We start from the raw sequence: 16,974 nt of genomic DNA on the forward strand, positions 1-16,974 counted from the left end.
CTTCAGTACCATTGTTTATCTGGTTATCAGTTGTTTCAGATGGGAGGGGCAAATCTAGTCTCTGTTTATTCCATCTTCATTAGAAATGGAAGTTCTGATGTTTCCCTTAAGCTCCACAGAAACAGAACCAATAGGATGTGGGTATATAGAAATTTGTTTTAAGGAATTAACTCCTATAATTATGAAGACTGATTAAGTCCAAAATGTGCACGGTAGCCCAGCAAGTTGAAGACCCAGGGAAGAGCCAATGTGGCAATTTAAGTTCAAAGGCCATCTGCTAACAGAAATCCTTCTTGTCCAGGAGAAGTCAGTCTGTTTTACTAAGGTCTTCAACTGATTGGGCAAGGCCCACCTACATAGTGAAGGCCAATCTGCTTTATTCAAAAACCCAACAATTGTTAAACTTACCCAAAAGCCCCCACAGAAACATCTAGAATAATGTTTGACCAAATATTTGGGCACCATGGCCCAACCAAGTTGACATACAAAATTAACCATCATAGTAATATTTTTAAAATTAATTATAATTAATTAATTAATTACAAGGGCTTCTGGGTGTTTCAGTTGGTTAAGTGTCTACCTTCAGCTGAGGTCATGATCTCAGGGTCCTGGGATTGAGCCCTGTGTCAGGCCCCCTGCTCAGCGGGAGCCTGCCCCTCCCCCTACTCATGCTCTCTGTAAATTAAATCTTAAAAAAAAAAATCAATCTTCATGCCACAAAGACACTTACATGCCTTCTAGTCAGATTCAATAGGAAATACCCAGAACCTTCTATAAAGTGTCTCTTATGTGGAAAAAAATGAACCTGAATCTGATCAAGCCTCAGACACAACTAGTTTTCAAGAAATATGGAAGATGGAGGAAACTGTTAACGTGGAAATGAAATCCAAAATCTACAAAATAAGACTGGAAGAATTACCAGTTTTTTCCAAAGAATTAAATATATTAAAAAAAAAAAAAAAAAGGAGGACGGGCACGGGTTAAAAAACATTTAACAGACACAACAGTCAATGCAGTAAGTGGACTTTAAAACCTGATTCAAATGAATCAATATTAAAAAGAAATTTGACACTCGGGGACATCTGAACACTTGCTGGATCTTATTAGATGACATCTTAGTCTATTCAGGCTGCTATAACAAAAACACCACAGACTGAGTGACTTCTAAACAGAACTTTATTTCTCCCAGTCCCGGCGGCTGGGAAGTCCAAGATCATGGCACTGGAGACTTGATGTCTGGTGAGTGTCTGCTTCCTGGTTCACAGATGGATGGTCATCATCTCACCGTGTCCTCAAATGGTGGAAGCAATAAGGGAGCTCTCTGCGGTCTCTTTTATAAGGACACTGATTCCATTTATGAGGACTCCACCTTCATGACCTCCCAAAGACCCCCCACCTCCTAATACTGTCCCACTGAGGGTTAGTGTTCAACATATGAATGGGGGGAGGACACAAACATTCAGCGCATGGCAGATATTAAAGAATCATTAATTATTAAGGTTTTATAAGTTGTGTGTATACACACGCACACACAACACACACACACACATCACGATTCTATCTTAGATGTATACTGCAGTATTATATCCAACACACAGAACTGATTATAAAGTAATTCCATGGGGGCATTGGAGGTGAGAAGTATATGAAACAGGATTAGACGATGTTAACTGTTAGAACAGGTCATTATTCTGTTCTCTACTACTGTGTAGAGAGAACAGAATTTTTAAGAGAAATTTTTAAATAAAAAAATGAAAAAGAATAGGTCTCTGGATTCAGACTTTGGGTTCCATTTCCAGTTCAGCTTCTTACTAGTTTACAGACCAGCCAATAACAGTTCATACCTCATAGGAAGGTTAATAAGGATTAAATGAGACAATGTAGATGAAGTGCTTCAAACAGCGCCTGGCACATGGCTAAGGGCCACATGGCTAAGGGCCACAGCTATCTTTACTTGATACGCACTATGTTATGTTCATGAGATTTAATCTCTTTGTCACATTTCAGACCTTTTAGAAGTATATAAATTAGGAGAAATTTTAAGCTTTAGAAGGAAATTTATCAAGTCTCATTTCAATCTCCTACACATTACCTATGTTACTTTATATTTTGCTGTATAAAATATATACATTATGAGTTCCAAACATCATTTTGTAAAACAAAACAACACAAAAGAAAACTTTGCCCACTAGAAGAAAATCTGAAAAGGAACACTTTCTGAGAAGTAGAATCACTGAGATAGAAATAAGAGAGCTCATGTGGAAACAGTGAGTCACGAAACTATAATAATAGACTTTCTGTTCTTACGTTGTCCTTCTAACTTGGTTCAGAACTTTGAAAACACTGTCTATATAAACATATTTGGTGTCACCACTGACTCACTGAGCTTTTGGCAAGCCTCTTAGGCCTCTCATCATTAAGAGGGCGTAATGTAATCCTCAATTCCTATATTCCACCAGAGGACTCCTGCTAAGCCTCCTGCAGAAAGGCTTTCTCTCAAAGCACATTACCTAGAATTCATACAGTATATTTGCTTTGTACGTCCCTCCAAATGAAGACATGATCATAGGTCACTACTGAGGACACGCCAAGTAACGGCCACAGTCTGAGATAACAGCGTACGAAGACCACGTTGCCTGCCACTCCAATGGTGCCCTGTCCACATTCTGTTATCTGAAGGTACATCTGTGTTCCCCTCCCTCCACCACCTCACCAGAGCCAACTTTACCTGAAAGTTCTCTCGAGGCTGCACCTAACTGGTTAACGTGACTACCCTTGGTTTACTTATCCTTTGAGCCTTTACAAAAGATACAACTTTTTATCATAAAATTACTACGAATGCATCATCCAAAAATTTATGAAATACAGAGTTTTGTAAAACCCAGCCATAACGCCATCACCTTACCACATCATTTTTCCTTTTTATTTCTCATTCAGCCTGAAACTCCTATTTATAAACCACATTATTCATTAACTTTCTCTTTTCCCCTACCACCCTCACTCTAGCTTTAGGAAATGCTACGAATCAGAGGGGATACAATTTAGAAAGAGCCCAATTAGGGGGGTTCTTTCTAGCAGTCTGAGCTCTTTGCAAAATGGAATCATCCCCAGAATGTGTGTTCCCAGGCCCCAGCTGCCTTTCCTGTCTGTGTTATTCTTCTCAAGTGAAATATTCTTCACTCTTTGCCTCCCTTGTCTGATTTTTCAAAGCCAGAATACATCCAAACTCCTTTTCCCCTCGTCCTTGACTGATTTATCTTTTTAAGATTTTATTTATTTCTTTGTCAGAAATAGCACAAGCAGGGGGAGTGGCAGGCAGAGGGGGAAGCAGACTCCCTGCCAAGCAAGGAGCCTGATGCAGGACATGACCCCAGGACCCCGGGATCATGAGCTGAAGGCAGCCGCTTAACCAACTGAGCCACCCAGGTATCTCTGCTGATTTCTAAACCACGTCATGATTCTCACTCCTAGCTGCCCTCTGGAATCATCTAGTGCTTTTTAGAAAATTAGCTACTCGGGCTTTCACCAGACTGAGAATCACCATCCCTAGAACGGGAGTGTGTGTTTGTTTTAATCTCTCCAAGTGATCCAGAGACTCCAAAGGGTTTAGAAACCATTGTCCCAGAAATTCCAACCATCCTGGTCAGGTCTTGCCAGTGCCATATTCCCTCTTGCTAACATCAGTACCATTCCCTCGGTATTTCAAAGAGTAAAGCTCACATAAGACATACCTATTTGGTTCCATCTTACCCTATTCCTGGCTTCAGGAACACTGGCCTCTTTTTTTCCCCCTAGTGTATGTTCTCTTTTTTTGTAACATCCCTGACCTTTTGATTGGCCTTCTTAGAGCAGTGGTTCCCAAACTTTGATGTGCATCAGAATCACCTGGAAGGTTCATGTGAACACAAGTTTCTAGGCCTCACCCACAAATGTGTGATGCAAGGATTCTGAGAATGTGCGTTTCTAACAAGATTCCAGGTGACACTGATGTACCCGGTCAGGGGAACACACTCAGAAAAATCACTGTTACAGGTCTGCTCATTAACCCCACAACCTGGGCATCACCTGGCAAATTTGATGCAGCTAAGTAACTCCTTCTCCCCACAATAACCAAATTCCCTTTAATAATCCGCATCTGAATCATAATACACATGATTTTAAGGCAACTAAATCCAACAGATCAGAGTTAAATTATTTGAGAGCTTACTATGAGCAAAACATGGTTCTGATTAGTCAAAACCTCACTGGTTTTTCATAATACATGTTAGAATTATTAAGGTATTTTTTTTTTTGTTAGAACATAAACCTCTGACCCTAATTTGAGAAAGGCATAGTAGTTTAGTTCTACTCTCAAAATGACAGGGTTCTTTGTTGAGAAGTTCTGCTTTACCAAACTCCAGTTCATAATGATAACCTTTGTTTAACTTCCACTGAACTTGATTCCTTACATTTTAGTACTAAATTATCTTTGCCTTGTTTAAGTGGGTTCATTTTATCCCCTGAACCAGAATGCAAGCTGTGTAAGGAGAGGGCTCTGTGTGCCCAGAGGGCTGGGCACCTGATCAGCACTCGGCCCTCATTGGCTGACTCACCCCATCACTTCCCAACATGCCTTTCCTAAACTGGAGCTCTTGAGAGGGCCATGAAATGCAAAAGCATCAGTCTCAGCCAGTAGGAAAACAGACTTCCAAGCCAACAGAATGACTTGTGTTTCAGTCACTCTCTTGGATTATGCATTTTTCCTTGCCTCATTTTACCTGAATAACTGAGATCTGACCGTACCATGATGAATCATCAAGAGGAAACACCGCAAATAGTAAGTTGGGGTTAGCAATGAACCCACACTGTTGCCAATAATGGCCCAAATTTTGGGGGAGAGAAGGGCTAGAAATTAGAAAGTAAAATTCTTTTTGTTCATCTTCCTATAAGTGTCCCTAGTAATTCCTTTATAGATGTCAACACTGGATCAATTTCAAGAAGCAAGAGGGAAACTGGGGGACAAAAATCAAATATACGTTCATTTGTGACTATCAGTAAAGCTCCTGACACATTTGCAAGGATGATTTCGACCAGACTCAAAGATTATTATTAACTTTCATGTAAATTCTACTGCACTGCTGTCAAATGATTCTAATTCATATTTTATAACCACTTTACCCAATTCTGTATTTCCAAATTAGAACGATTATTTAACAAGGACTCCTGAAGGTGCATCATGCTGCCACCTCGTAATTTCATGGCCCCAAGGCTCCCAGACTCTCCAGCCTCACTGGACGCAGTGTGCCTGGGCCACTGCTCCTCTCCAGCAAAGCCACGACCCCCATCCCATGCCGCCCGTCCTCCCCTTCGTGGTGTTGGTATGAGCTTAAAGACGGGGAGAGGGGAAACTGCAGGTGAAGGTCCAGAAAAAAGGAAATGAAGCGTACCGTTCAGGGGCTACCACCCTGTGGTTCTGTCCTCACGATCCATCCGGAGTTTGTTCTGATGGAGAACTCAAACCTCACAAGTCTTTTTGAGAAACGGAATGGACAACAACAGCAAAACTGGGCTGTTATTGAAATAAAAGAGAAAATATGCTAGACATACTACCTGCACCTTAGCACAAAAAATAAATTTAGATAGATACAAATATCATATACTCTTTTTAAAAAAGTGATCCTTAAAATTTATACTTTTAGAGAAGAAAAGACCCACCTACAACATTCCATCTAGTGACAAATGGTCAGTGAAAGAGAAAATTGACTAATTTCTTCTCTAGACATAATTTTTAGAATTTTTCATTTACCCAGATGTTAAATTTTGGTCAATACTTACATACTATATAAAATGCACTTACAAAGCTCAATATTGCCATGCAAACTACATTTTTAGACATAGACCACCCTTACTAATGACCAATGACCTATGGCATATAGTTTAAGGAGTCCCCACCCCCGCCCCGTCTGTTTTTTCATCCTCTAGATGAACAGAGAAAACCTCAAGTGGGAGTGATTAACCAGCCTGAGGAAACGCCAAAACTGTGTTCTTCTGAATTCCTAAGCACCACCAAATATTTGGGTAAAAGAGAATAAACCAATGATATGAAACAAGGTGTTTCGACCTTAACAGTACTGACACTGTGGGCCAGATTAATTCTCTGCTGCGTGAGACTGCCCTCTGCACTGTGGGATGTCTACGATCATCCCTGGTCTGTCTCGTTACACGCCAGAACCACCATCCCACTATCTCGGTTGTGACACTGCCAAATGCCCCTTGCAGGGGTATGTCCTCTCTGGTTCAGAGACACTGTTACAAAGTGATAGGAGGCTACCATCCAAAGACAGGGATTCGTTCAAAACCTCTGGGGCCACCATCTCCCCAGAGCGCCAATTTGGTTTCTTGTACTATCTCAAAGTTTCTCCCAAGTTTCATATTTCCTAGTGGAGTAACTTCCTCAAGGTACAAATGACACTCCAGAGACAAGAAGAAACGTTTATTTAACCGTCCAATTATTTTCTTAAAAAAATTTAATTTTTGATAAAATAAGCTTTTAGTACCATAGAAACCTTTCGATACGTACAAGGACATATTATTACTATGTACAACTTCGAAAACAAATGTTTCCAGCTCCAAGTACAGTGATGCTGAACACCCTGACTATACCCAAGCTGCAGGAAATTTCCTGGATGGCCAACGTTTTCCTCGGCTTGGAAAAAAAACATACAATTAAAAAATATAAATAAGACCTTCAGTGAGTCGAGAATCATAAAAATGCTTTCTGAAGCTCGGTCATCTGGATCTTGGGGAATATGGAGTAGTTGTAAGAGTTCAACAAGCAAGGTGAAACCCTGTGGATATTCAAACGTGAGTATTCCAGGAGAGGTCCTGAGGTTCACAGTTGGTCTATCAAAAATAAAAGCTATTCTTACTGTGGTGCTTGGTTTCTGGTTCATATACCATTCTTCACCAGCTCATGGACTCCATTCTCATCAATGATTAAAGGTGCATGGAATTCTTTATCTGCCACATAACTTTCTATTCCCTGAAAGAACGGTTCAAATGAAACATAGAAAATTAGTGGGCACTAGTCATACAAGGCTGGACTTCATGAAGATTTGAATCATGGACGCCAAAAAGTTGGGTTGAGATGTGGAATTTAAAAGTCAATAAAAACCTATTTCGTATACTTTTTAAACTGGGCTTACTGACCAATTTATAGAAGCATAAAACAACAAAGAAAGGAAAATTACTCTGATTATAATTTCTAAAGTTAATAAGATGTTAGTCATTCTTCCTATCACCATTACCCAATAGAGTTAACTTCCTAAGCAATGTGGCTGTCTCTGATGCTGAAACTAAGCAATCTGACAAGGATCTCCAGAAAAAATATTACATATTAGAAGAGTAGGAACCCCTAAATCTCCCAGTCTTAAAAGTGAGAGTACCAACATAAACAAAATAACCCTTCGAAAGGAAAAAATTACATTATGTTTCAAAAAGCCAGACAACCCATAAATACAGAGAACAATCTGATGGCGGCCAGACGGGAGCGGATAAGGGGACTGGCAGAATGCATGAAGGAAAGTGGCAGGCAGAGGCCTCCAGTTACGGAATGAAAGGCACAGCACAGAGAATATAAACAGTCAGTGACAGTGTCATAGCGCTGTATGGTGACAGATGGTAGCTTCACTCCTGAGGAGCACAGAACGTGTAGACTTGGGGAATCACTATGTTGTGTACCTGAAATTAACACTGTGGATCAACTATAGTTCAATTAAAAAAAAAAGAGCTAAATGATTTATCTAAAACACATGGCTGATTTTTTTTTTTGAAAGACCATTGCATTTTGATGTGTCAATGAAATGGATTAAACATTAAACATTCTGTTCGTGACAACTAACCCACTTGTGGGACAGATGCAAAGCCATAACAGGAATTCTCAAAGAGAAAATTCGGAACAAATCCAACTCCTTTGCTCATTCCCAGGATGCGCAGGGCAGGGCACTGGGAAATGGGAAACTCTACTTAAATACGAAACAGTCTCCGGATCCTACTTTTAAAAGAATAGGGGAAAAAATGAAACAAATCAAACTTACTTCTCCAGCATAGGAGATAAGAGGAGAGATTTCACACTGAATTGGTACATCATTGGCATCCTTCAAGCTAAGAAAAAAAACAAACACGTTAAAGGTTTTACTTCTCACGTTATTGCCAGAGTGAAAGTACAGACCATCACTTTCCTCTGAGAAGCTTGCAGATAATCAAATTCTCACAGTTAGACAAACAGAACAGACTCTTTCCTGATGGTCACCAAATTCCCTGAGGATTAGGTAAACATGAATTTGTCATGGTCCAGAAGACACTATTTGGGGCAAGTGCCAATAATTACCAGTAGGTCTCCAAAGCACTTCACCTGTACTGATACACTTATCTGCTAAAGTACATCTCATTTTTTATCATTTCCAACTTTTAATGTGATAAGGAAGGGACTATTTATGGAATACAAATTATGGTTCAGGGCCCCTGCTAGCTACTTTGAATCCTTCATATTTCTCTTCAATCCTTGCCACAACCTAGAGAGTTAAGTACTACTACAGACAAACGTTCTAACGCTGCACTGTCCAAAATACACTGGCCACTAGCCACATGTGGTTACTTAAATTTAAATTAATTACAATTTTTTAAATGAACTAAAATTTTAAAATTCAGTTCCTCAGTCACAGAAACCACATTTCAAGTGCTCGGTAGCTGCCAAATCGGAGAGCACGGCTAGAGTATTTCCTTCCCTAAAGGAAGTTCTACTTACAGTACTGTTCTAAAGGTCAGTTATTTCCCAATATACAATTTCTGTACAACCCAAACCTCCTAGATTAGCTGAGCTGATTTATTCAATGTTTCAAAGTGCTTCTCTGCTACTTTCACCAAAATCTCTTCAAAGAGCTAAAACACAACGCAACCCAAGCAAAGGCAAGACCAAAGTCACCATTTGCTTCCTCCAGGTCACATCCTAACATATACAGACACTCAATCCTGAGTTTCTAAAAGTTTCTAAGTTTTTAATATAGAAGTCAATGAATAGTGTTTTTAATATGCTTAAAGGCATCAGACCTCTAGGCTTTTCCACCGGTAGGATACAGAGCACATAAAAACTAGTCTCAGGACGCCTGGCTGGCTCAGTCAGTTGAGTGTCCAACTCTTGATTTTAGCTCAGGTCATGATCTCGGGGTCATGGATCTAGCCCCGAATAGGGCTCCATGATGACTGGGCATGAGTCCTGCTAAGGATTATCCCTCTCTCTCTGCCCCTCCCCTCCCACTCATGCGCGAACTCTCTCTCTTAAAACAAACAAAAAACTAGTCTCTTATAGCCTCAACCCGTAGCTCCCCTTTGTTTTGCCAAGCATGTCTTGAAGCTTTGGGAGTCAATAAAATCACAGGGCTTCTGAGTTTAGCAATGTCCAAACCTCCTTGAAATGGAACCCCGTAGTTTGAATTCAGGGTGCTCTGTATCTTACCCCCACTTATTCCTCCCACTACTTTCCACTCAAACCAGGCCAGCTGCACACACTTTGGATTATTCCAAGCCATTCTCAACTATGGTCAAATAAAACCTTGGACTATCCAAATTTTAGCCATCCTCCAAGATTTAGCGCAAGCCCCACCCTTCCCTTGACCATTGTATTCCATGTGATCGCTCTCATTTATTTCTATAAAAAAAATTTAATAGACATCTAAGTCACTGCCCCCTAAATCATAATAAATTATTATTTATATCATATGTTTAACACATAAATACATACTGCCTGATGATGTTACTAACTTTCACGCATCCTGACCTCCCAGTAGGCAATAAGAAATGACTCCTTTCTTTTATGTAAGCTATACCAGCACCCAGACACTAGCAGTACTTGTAGGTCTGTGAGCAGGCCTACAAATGTTTGTTGGCTGAATAAATAAATGAACTATGGGGGGCAGACAGGTGACAGACTAATTTGGAGAAAAGATGAATTAAAGATGGGGCACACTTCTGTCTAGATATGTGTCAGATTCTAACAAAAGAACTCAAGAAATCTGGTCCAGACCCTCTGGGGCAGCTTGGACTCATATTAAACCAAATGGGAAAAATAAGGACCCATTCCACTGATAAGATCTAGACAGCCCAGTCCCACCAGAACCCCTGAGGGATTTGGTGTGCCAGAATCAGAAAGTGGTTTTGAACCCAAGGAACACATGGCTGACCTAAATATAACTTCTCTTCAAGTACCACAAAGATACTGCAAGAAACTAAGAAAGTCACTCTTAATAAACAAAGCTGGATGCCCAGAAGGAGGAAAGACAGAAGCTACCATCACCAAATGCAAAATCTCAGGAGACAGGCAACTTAAACCAGTAACAGTATTATCCCCCAACTCTGCAGACAAGCATACTTTCAGTAACTAACTGTTCTGTAAGTGCTAAGAAAAAAAATAAAAATAAGGTCACTTGATCAAAACTCAGCATCCTTGCTTCCATTCTTTGAAAATTATCACCCAGCTGTTTCCTCCCCCTTTAATACATAGTACTTCCTTGTCATCTCTCACTTTTAAGTAATCTTTTTCTACTCTTGAGGGCATCCTTTAGAGATAGAAACAGTCCCTTAAGTCTGCGATCTCATTTGAGGCCAAATTTTGATGTCAGTTTAATTATTCTGCAAATGGCTAAAATGAAGTAAATGGGGGAGGGGAGTACTAAATAAGAGAACTCAAACAAGAACTAATGTTTAAAACATTTTATATCGTAACTGACATAGCTGGATGTTGATTTCAGTTGTATGATTAAGAAACCATTTCACTTTTGAGGTTAAAAGTGTGGCTCAGTGAAAAGGAAATTTTGGGTCAAAAATCTATTTCTTAACTTCTAAAAGCAACTTGCCTCCATATATTAAAAATGATGGATGGGACAGAAAAATAACAAAGCATCCAGGTTCCCATGGCATGAGGGCCCACAGTCACCTACAGCTCCTCTAAGAAACCGAAGGATCTATGAGTCCACTTCCTTGTCTACAGACAGGGCCACACCCGGGAAACACCGCCACCACAGGCACTTGTCTCCACAGGGCAAAAGTGAGTGGCACAGGCGGGGGGAAAAAAAAATCACAGGGACGAAAATGACATCCCTGCTACTCTACTTCTGATGTAATGTCAATCTCCAGATCCTTTATCCTGTTCACATTTCCCAAATTATCTTCAAAACTTAAAATTCAAACTAAACCTAAAAACTTTTCAAATGTAGCAAGACCACCAAGCTGTCTCTTTAGCTGTAAGGATAACGGGTTTTTCAAGCTCTATCAGTACCCAGGTGAGACAGGATACTTGCTACTTTCAGCTAAAAATTATCTGCCATTCAGACAAAAAGCTTCCTTCTTTGGGAGCAGGATAATAACAGACTAAAATGAACACAGAGAAAAGGAGCTGTTAGTGTGAGCAAACGTGAAGAGAACAGTTTTCTCCACATTAGGAACCATCAGAAATGTCAGAGGCAGTTAGCCTTTATACTGAGAGCATACACCCAATTCAGTAAGACACGCTTCAGAATGTGATGTTTCTCTAGCTTCTGCCAGGATCTGAATTTGTTCTTCTTGGCCCGTAACCTGCCCGACACCCTACCTACCCCTCGTCAATCGGTCCCTGCAGGTTCAAACATCCATTGTCAGGTTCTTTAGTAAACCGTGCTCCCCATTTCCAGCATTTCCGGCATTTCCAGCATGCACTGAGACTCTGAGTTAGTGTCATCCAGACAGATACCTGCCACCAAGGAAGCACAGTACGTCCCCACCAAAGCTCCAACCATCCCCCCGCCAGACCACCGAGAGGCAGAGCACTAAACTACGATGCCAGTTAGTACAGAGGGAAGCACAGCCCCGTCACCATGCACTGCAGGCAGGCTGGGATATTTACTTGAGATTGACATCAGCTGTGATGGTCTCTGACTTTCCATTTGTAGCACTGCTATGTAGGAATAAATAAGCATTAATGGGAATGGAAAACAAATCAAACAATAAAAACGAAGTGGAATTGCAAAATATACTTGACCGAAAGGCATGTATTTATGGTAAATTATAAACTTGGCAAAGGAAGTCTGAAGGGGTAAAAACGAACTCAATGGCCAATGATGAAGCGTGAGGACAACATGACATGCTATGGAGCAGGCCTGCTGACGAGACAGAGCCTGGAAGTGGCTCTGGAGGGAGGCCACTTACCGCAGCTCCTTCCCGGGAAAACATAGTCACGGGCCAGTAAGCTCCAAGGCCCAGTGCCCTAACATGCACCCCGGCATGCAGCCAGTCATTTTACCCTTAAGAACGTAAGTGATATGGCAGAACGTTTTTTACATGAGTACATAAATACCAAATGATTTAGAAGGGGGTAATTCTAGGTGCCAATGAAGATTTTCTCGTAAAAGAGAAGATGGAACTTAGAAGTTCTTTCTCTCAGATTTAAATAGCTAGAAGTACCTTCTTTTTTTAAGTTTTAAAATCCCAAAACATTTTTAAGTTTGAGTACCCATGAATGTAAGTGCCCTTCCCTTCCCTTCCCGGCATCTCCCTCAGCGACCGTGAAAGTGCCATGGAAAGAAGGGCGAGGGGCCCACGTCTCCTGGGCGGCCGGTGGGCAGCGGGTCTGCGGCAGGATGGGAGGCCGCACAGACGGAGGAGCGGCAGCGCCTGGTCCTCCTCTCACTCTCGGGGGAAGTGTGCTCCTGCCAGCCTTTACCACACGGCACAGCTACGGGATCACCTCCTCACCATTCCTCAGCGAGAGTCATACGCTGCCGTGGTGGACTGTCCCAAACAAGAGATCCCTCTTTAAGAGGAAGTAAAGCTATCACCCTCTTTGAAATGGGCCAGGCTCTGATGTTTTACACCAGGAACTGCCCACATCAGTACTATACTTTTTTAAAAAGATCTAGGAATATGTCAGAGAGAGAGGACAAAGGTCCAAGAGGAAAAGTCCAGGAAGCGTTCCTACACCAGAGAACAGACGTTGACTTACCGGGGAATGGCTGGGAGGCGAGAGCCATTTTCATCTATGAAGTGGCCCCCTGCATTGAGGACCCAGCAGTGATGAAGGGACAGCAAAGCATGCCTTGCAGTAGTAGGATTGTCCTTCCCGTTCTGACTGTCTGCATTCTTCAGTGGGGAAAACTCATCTTCTCGGAGCACTTCATACACCACAAACTTCCTAGAGTGGAACCATACAGAGACCGCTCTAGTACGAAGTAAAACTGCAAACACAGCTCTGACCCCTCTCTACAGAGCTCAGCCCCTGGTCCCCAACCACAGGCTCTCTTTCAGATGAATCCTGAAAAAAATAATGCTCGTCCCTGGACTAAATGAAGTTGGAATTCCCTTATCCAATGCAAAATGAGAAATTATTTTCATCCCAAACTATAAAACACTTCATCTTAAGTCAGAAAGGTCAGAAATCTTAATGCAAATTACATTAGAATCTGTTCTGGGGGGCAGGGGGTAAGGCAAAAAGGATGATTTAGAAATGCTTATGGGAAGATTAATCTTCCACAGCTAATTTGTCTTCCGCATTTTCATACTGACCAAATTCTAACACACATACCTCAACACCAAATGTGATCTTTGATAGAGAACTATATAATCTAAAACCATGTTCCCTGAAACATTTACTTACAGGTCAGTAAGGCATCCTACGTATAAACTGGGCCAATTCTCTATCTCAACCTTTTTAGTCTCTTAGCCAAAAGTGACAATTTTAACAAAATGTCACAGTTTTGCAGGAGAGTCAGATAATGGACTAACTGACATAAAGAAAACATACTCACAGGCAACTCACACCATACTCCTGGGTTAGTGGTCTCATACTAGAGGACGGTAATGAGTCTAGACAGTACACTCACAATCAGAACGCCATACCCGACTGCATGCTACTCAGTGTCTCCTAAAAACAGTGTCCTGCCTAATGTAAAAAGCAACATTTCAAGACCTGTATCTAATCTTACTGGTGCTACTTAAAACATACTTTGCAAACTGGAAGATGTCAAAGACAAATTTTTCCATCTTTATTCCATTTGGTTTGTCTGGCTTAATTAACTGCCCCTGGGAATCCACATATGGAATCTTCTTTTGAGCCACATGGTGCTGCAACTGAGGTTCATAAATACTAAGTAGAGAAAAGAAAAAGACATAATCACTTTCCAAAGTTAAAATGCCAGAAAATCTGATAATCACACCCAGGAACAAATGCATCAACGAGTACTACGATTTTCAAAGTGAAGTGCACCTGTTAAGTTTCAGTTCATATTTAAATATTACATGAATAGATTTCCCTATTCGCCTCCTTAAATTTTTAAAAAATCCAATAATGATCTCCACTTTAAAGAATATAAACCACACAGCTCACACCAATGTTTCTCCCATAATTTCCCTGTCTTCCATTAAATGTTCTGCTCTTTGCCCCAACTTTCCCAACTGAGAGTCCTCGAAGTGTGGAATGGAAAGATGAGGATTAATAAATTAACAGCACAGTTACAGAACACAGAGTAGAATGGGAAATATTCTGAAACCGGAGTCAATATTCTAAAGCAAAGCTAAGTAACTTTTTAAAAAGTAAAGCATCATCGTAAATGTCTAAAAGCTACCATATGAAAAAGCAGATAGTGAGAATGTCCTTCATTTAACAGAACGACAGAATAAAGTAGCTCTTATTTACTCTTTTATCCAACCGTGCTAACTTCCATCCAGGGCTCAAGTTCTTTTTTCTTGACCCTCTAACGCACTAGTTCCTAAATGCTAGTTTGGGAGCTGGCTGAAATTGTGTAGGCAGCTTTTCAAAAATACAGATGACCTGCATCTACCATCAGAAATTCTGATTCAGTAGATGTAGGGCAGATAACTCCATTTTTTTAAGTTTCGTTGCCGCAGAGAGACAATGTTTCATTTCTTACTTTTTGCTTCACCAGAACCTAACACAGCTGGAGGGAGAAGAGGAAGAGAAGAAAAGAAAAGAGAGAAGTGCTTTCGACTGCAGGCAATGCACTGAAGAACGGGCTCCCACAAATCTGCACCCTACAATGCATCTTCCTAAAACCACAATGTGAGATAAAGTTCCATTTGATAAAGGTGATTCTCAGGGGAGAAGATGAATTTTGTGGAATTTGGACTTGGGGTGTCCTTCTACTTCTCAAGTGACTCAGTTCCTGATTAAGGATAAAAGAAAAGTTTTTAAAGCCCCCATCGTGCCCATACTTGACAACATCTCTCAGAAATGGTACGGTGAAGAAATGGTTGGCAATGTTCCCCGCGTTGAATAGCAGGCGTCCATCCGAGCTTCGTTTCTGAGCTGTTGCCAGGGAAATCTCACTGTATTCCACCACCTGGTAGACTCCATCCACTCGGCAAACCACTCCCACTGGCTCTGTAGGGTTCGTTTTCTCTACCACCTGCCCAAAGAAAGACAGCAACAGGAGAAGAAATACAATCCAGTGCTACACTGGAGGTGTGCCATTTTCAAAGGCCACATCTGCAGTTTTGCTTGTATTGTCTTTGAGGCAAAGGAAACTTTAACTGTAGACAACCACATGTCCATCTTTACATTCTTTGATGGGCTACTGTCCAACTGGAAATGAAGTAAATTATTTCTTTCCTATTTATCATCTAATGAAACCATGGAATAGAAATTCCATCATACACACAGAGCCCAGAGGAAATCACAGTGGACTGGGAATAATTAAATGAGGAGTCTACTTCCCCCCAATATGTTTTAATTAATTTATCCTTAACTACACTCAACTGCTTTCAGAATAAATGAGATGAAATTTCTCTGGGATTCACAAGACAAAAAGGCATTTTGTCTCTCATCTGGTACTGCCCAAATCATCATTTCATTTGAAAATGGTGTTTCTTTCATTTTCATTCACGAATACAGCATGTTCCTTGTTTCTCGGGGACGTGGCCAGGAGGTACGGGGCATTAGAGCAAGTAAGTCACTGGGATCTGGCTCCATGGTTTCACTCATATGTGGAACATAAGCAGCAATAGCACGGAGGACCACAGGGGAAGGGAGGGAAATCTGAAGGAGGAGAAATTAGAGAGGGAGATGAACCATGAGAGACTATGGACCCCAGGAAACAAACTGAGGGTTTCAGAGGGGAGAAGGGTGGGGTAAGGGGTAACAGGGTGATGCGTATTAAGGAGGGCACGTGTTGTGATGAGCTCAGGGTGTCATAAGTAACTAATGAATCACTGAACACGCCATCAAAAACTAACGATGTACTACAGTGGCTGACTGAGCATAAAAAAAAAAAAGAAAGAAAAGAAAGAAAAGAAAGAAAAGAAAAGAAAGAAAAGAAAGAAAAGAAAGAAAAGAAAGAAAGAAAGAGCCACCCATTATTTATCTGTTTTGCACACTAGACTTTGAAGTAAGAGATTCTACACTTTAACAAAGTTTGAAAACCAGTGATGTGATAACCTATCAATAGCTCCAGCCTGGCGCAGGAGCTGAAAGATAGGTTTATTATCAAAATCACAGGGAAGAATAGGGGCACCTAGGTGGCTCAGTCAGGTAAGCGGCCGGCTCTTGACTTTGGTTCAGGTCATGATCTCATGGGTCATGAGATCGAGCCCCACATCAGGCTCCATACTCAGTGTGAAGTAAGCCTGAGATTCTCTGCCTCTCCCTCTGCCCCTCCGCTGACTCATGTTCTCTTGCTTGCTCTCTCTCTCTCAAATTTAAAAAAGAAATCACAGGGAAATACAGAGTATGCAATTTAAAAAGGGGGGGGGGGACGCCTGGGTGGCATAGCGGTTAAGCGTCTGCCTTCGGCTCAGGGCGTGATCCCGGCGTTATGGGCTCGAGCCCCACATCAGGCTCCTCTGCTATGAGCCTGCTTCTTCCTCTCCCACTCCCCCTGCTTGTGTTCCCTCTCTCGCTGGCTGTCTCTATCTCTGTCGAATAAATAAATAAAATCTTAAAAAAAAAAAAAAACC

The 16,974-nt window shown here is 41.2% G+C and overlaps 1 protein-coding gene across 4 annotated transcripts in view; it reads right to left on the reverse strand.

The window, feature by feature from the left end:
• Positions 1–621: 621 nt before the first annotated feature.
• The window catches only part of UAP1 (UDP-N-acetylglucosamine pyrophosphorylase 1), a 41,827-nt gene continuing 25,474 nt past the window's right edge, over positions 622–16,974 (reverse strand). The window contains exons 6-12 of one of the 4 annotated variants that reach the window (XM_034667238.1): positions 15,235–15,428; positions 14,009–14,149; positions 13,010–13,198; positions 11,915–11,965; positions 8,076–8,142; positions 6,909–7,021; positions 622–5,548 (exon numbers count right to left, since the gene is read on the reverse strand). In XM_034667238.1, coding sequence (XP_034523129.1) covers positions 6,929–7,021; positions 8,076–8,142; positions 11,915–11,965; positions 13,010–13,198; positions 14,009–14,149; positions 15,235–15,428 — 735 coding nt within the window. In that variant the 3' untranslated portion in view covers positions 622–5,548; positions 6,909–6,928. Of the gene's footprint in view, positions 5,549–6,451; positions 7,022–8,075; positions 8,143–11,914; positions 11,966–13,009; positions 13,199–14,008; positions 14,150–15,234; positions 15,429–16,974 lie in introns of those variants that run through there. The other 3 variants (XM_034667239.1, XM_034667237.1, XM_034667240.1) reach the window with 3 other exon arrangements.

This window comes from Ailuropoda melanoleuca, chromosome 8 (assembly GCF_002007445.2).
Source record: "Ailuropoda melanoleuca isolate Jingjing chromosome 8, ASM200744v2, whole genome shotgun sequence".
In the NCBI taxonomy this organism is placed as follows: domain Eukaryota; kingdom Metazoa; phylum Chordata; class Mammalia; order Carnivora; family Ursidae; genus Ailuropoda; species Ailuropoda melanoleuca.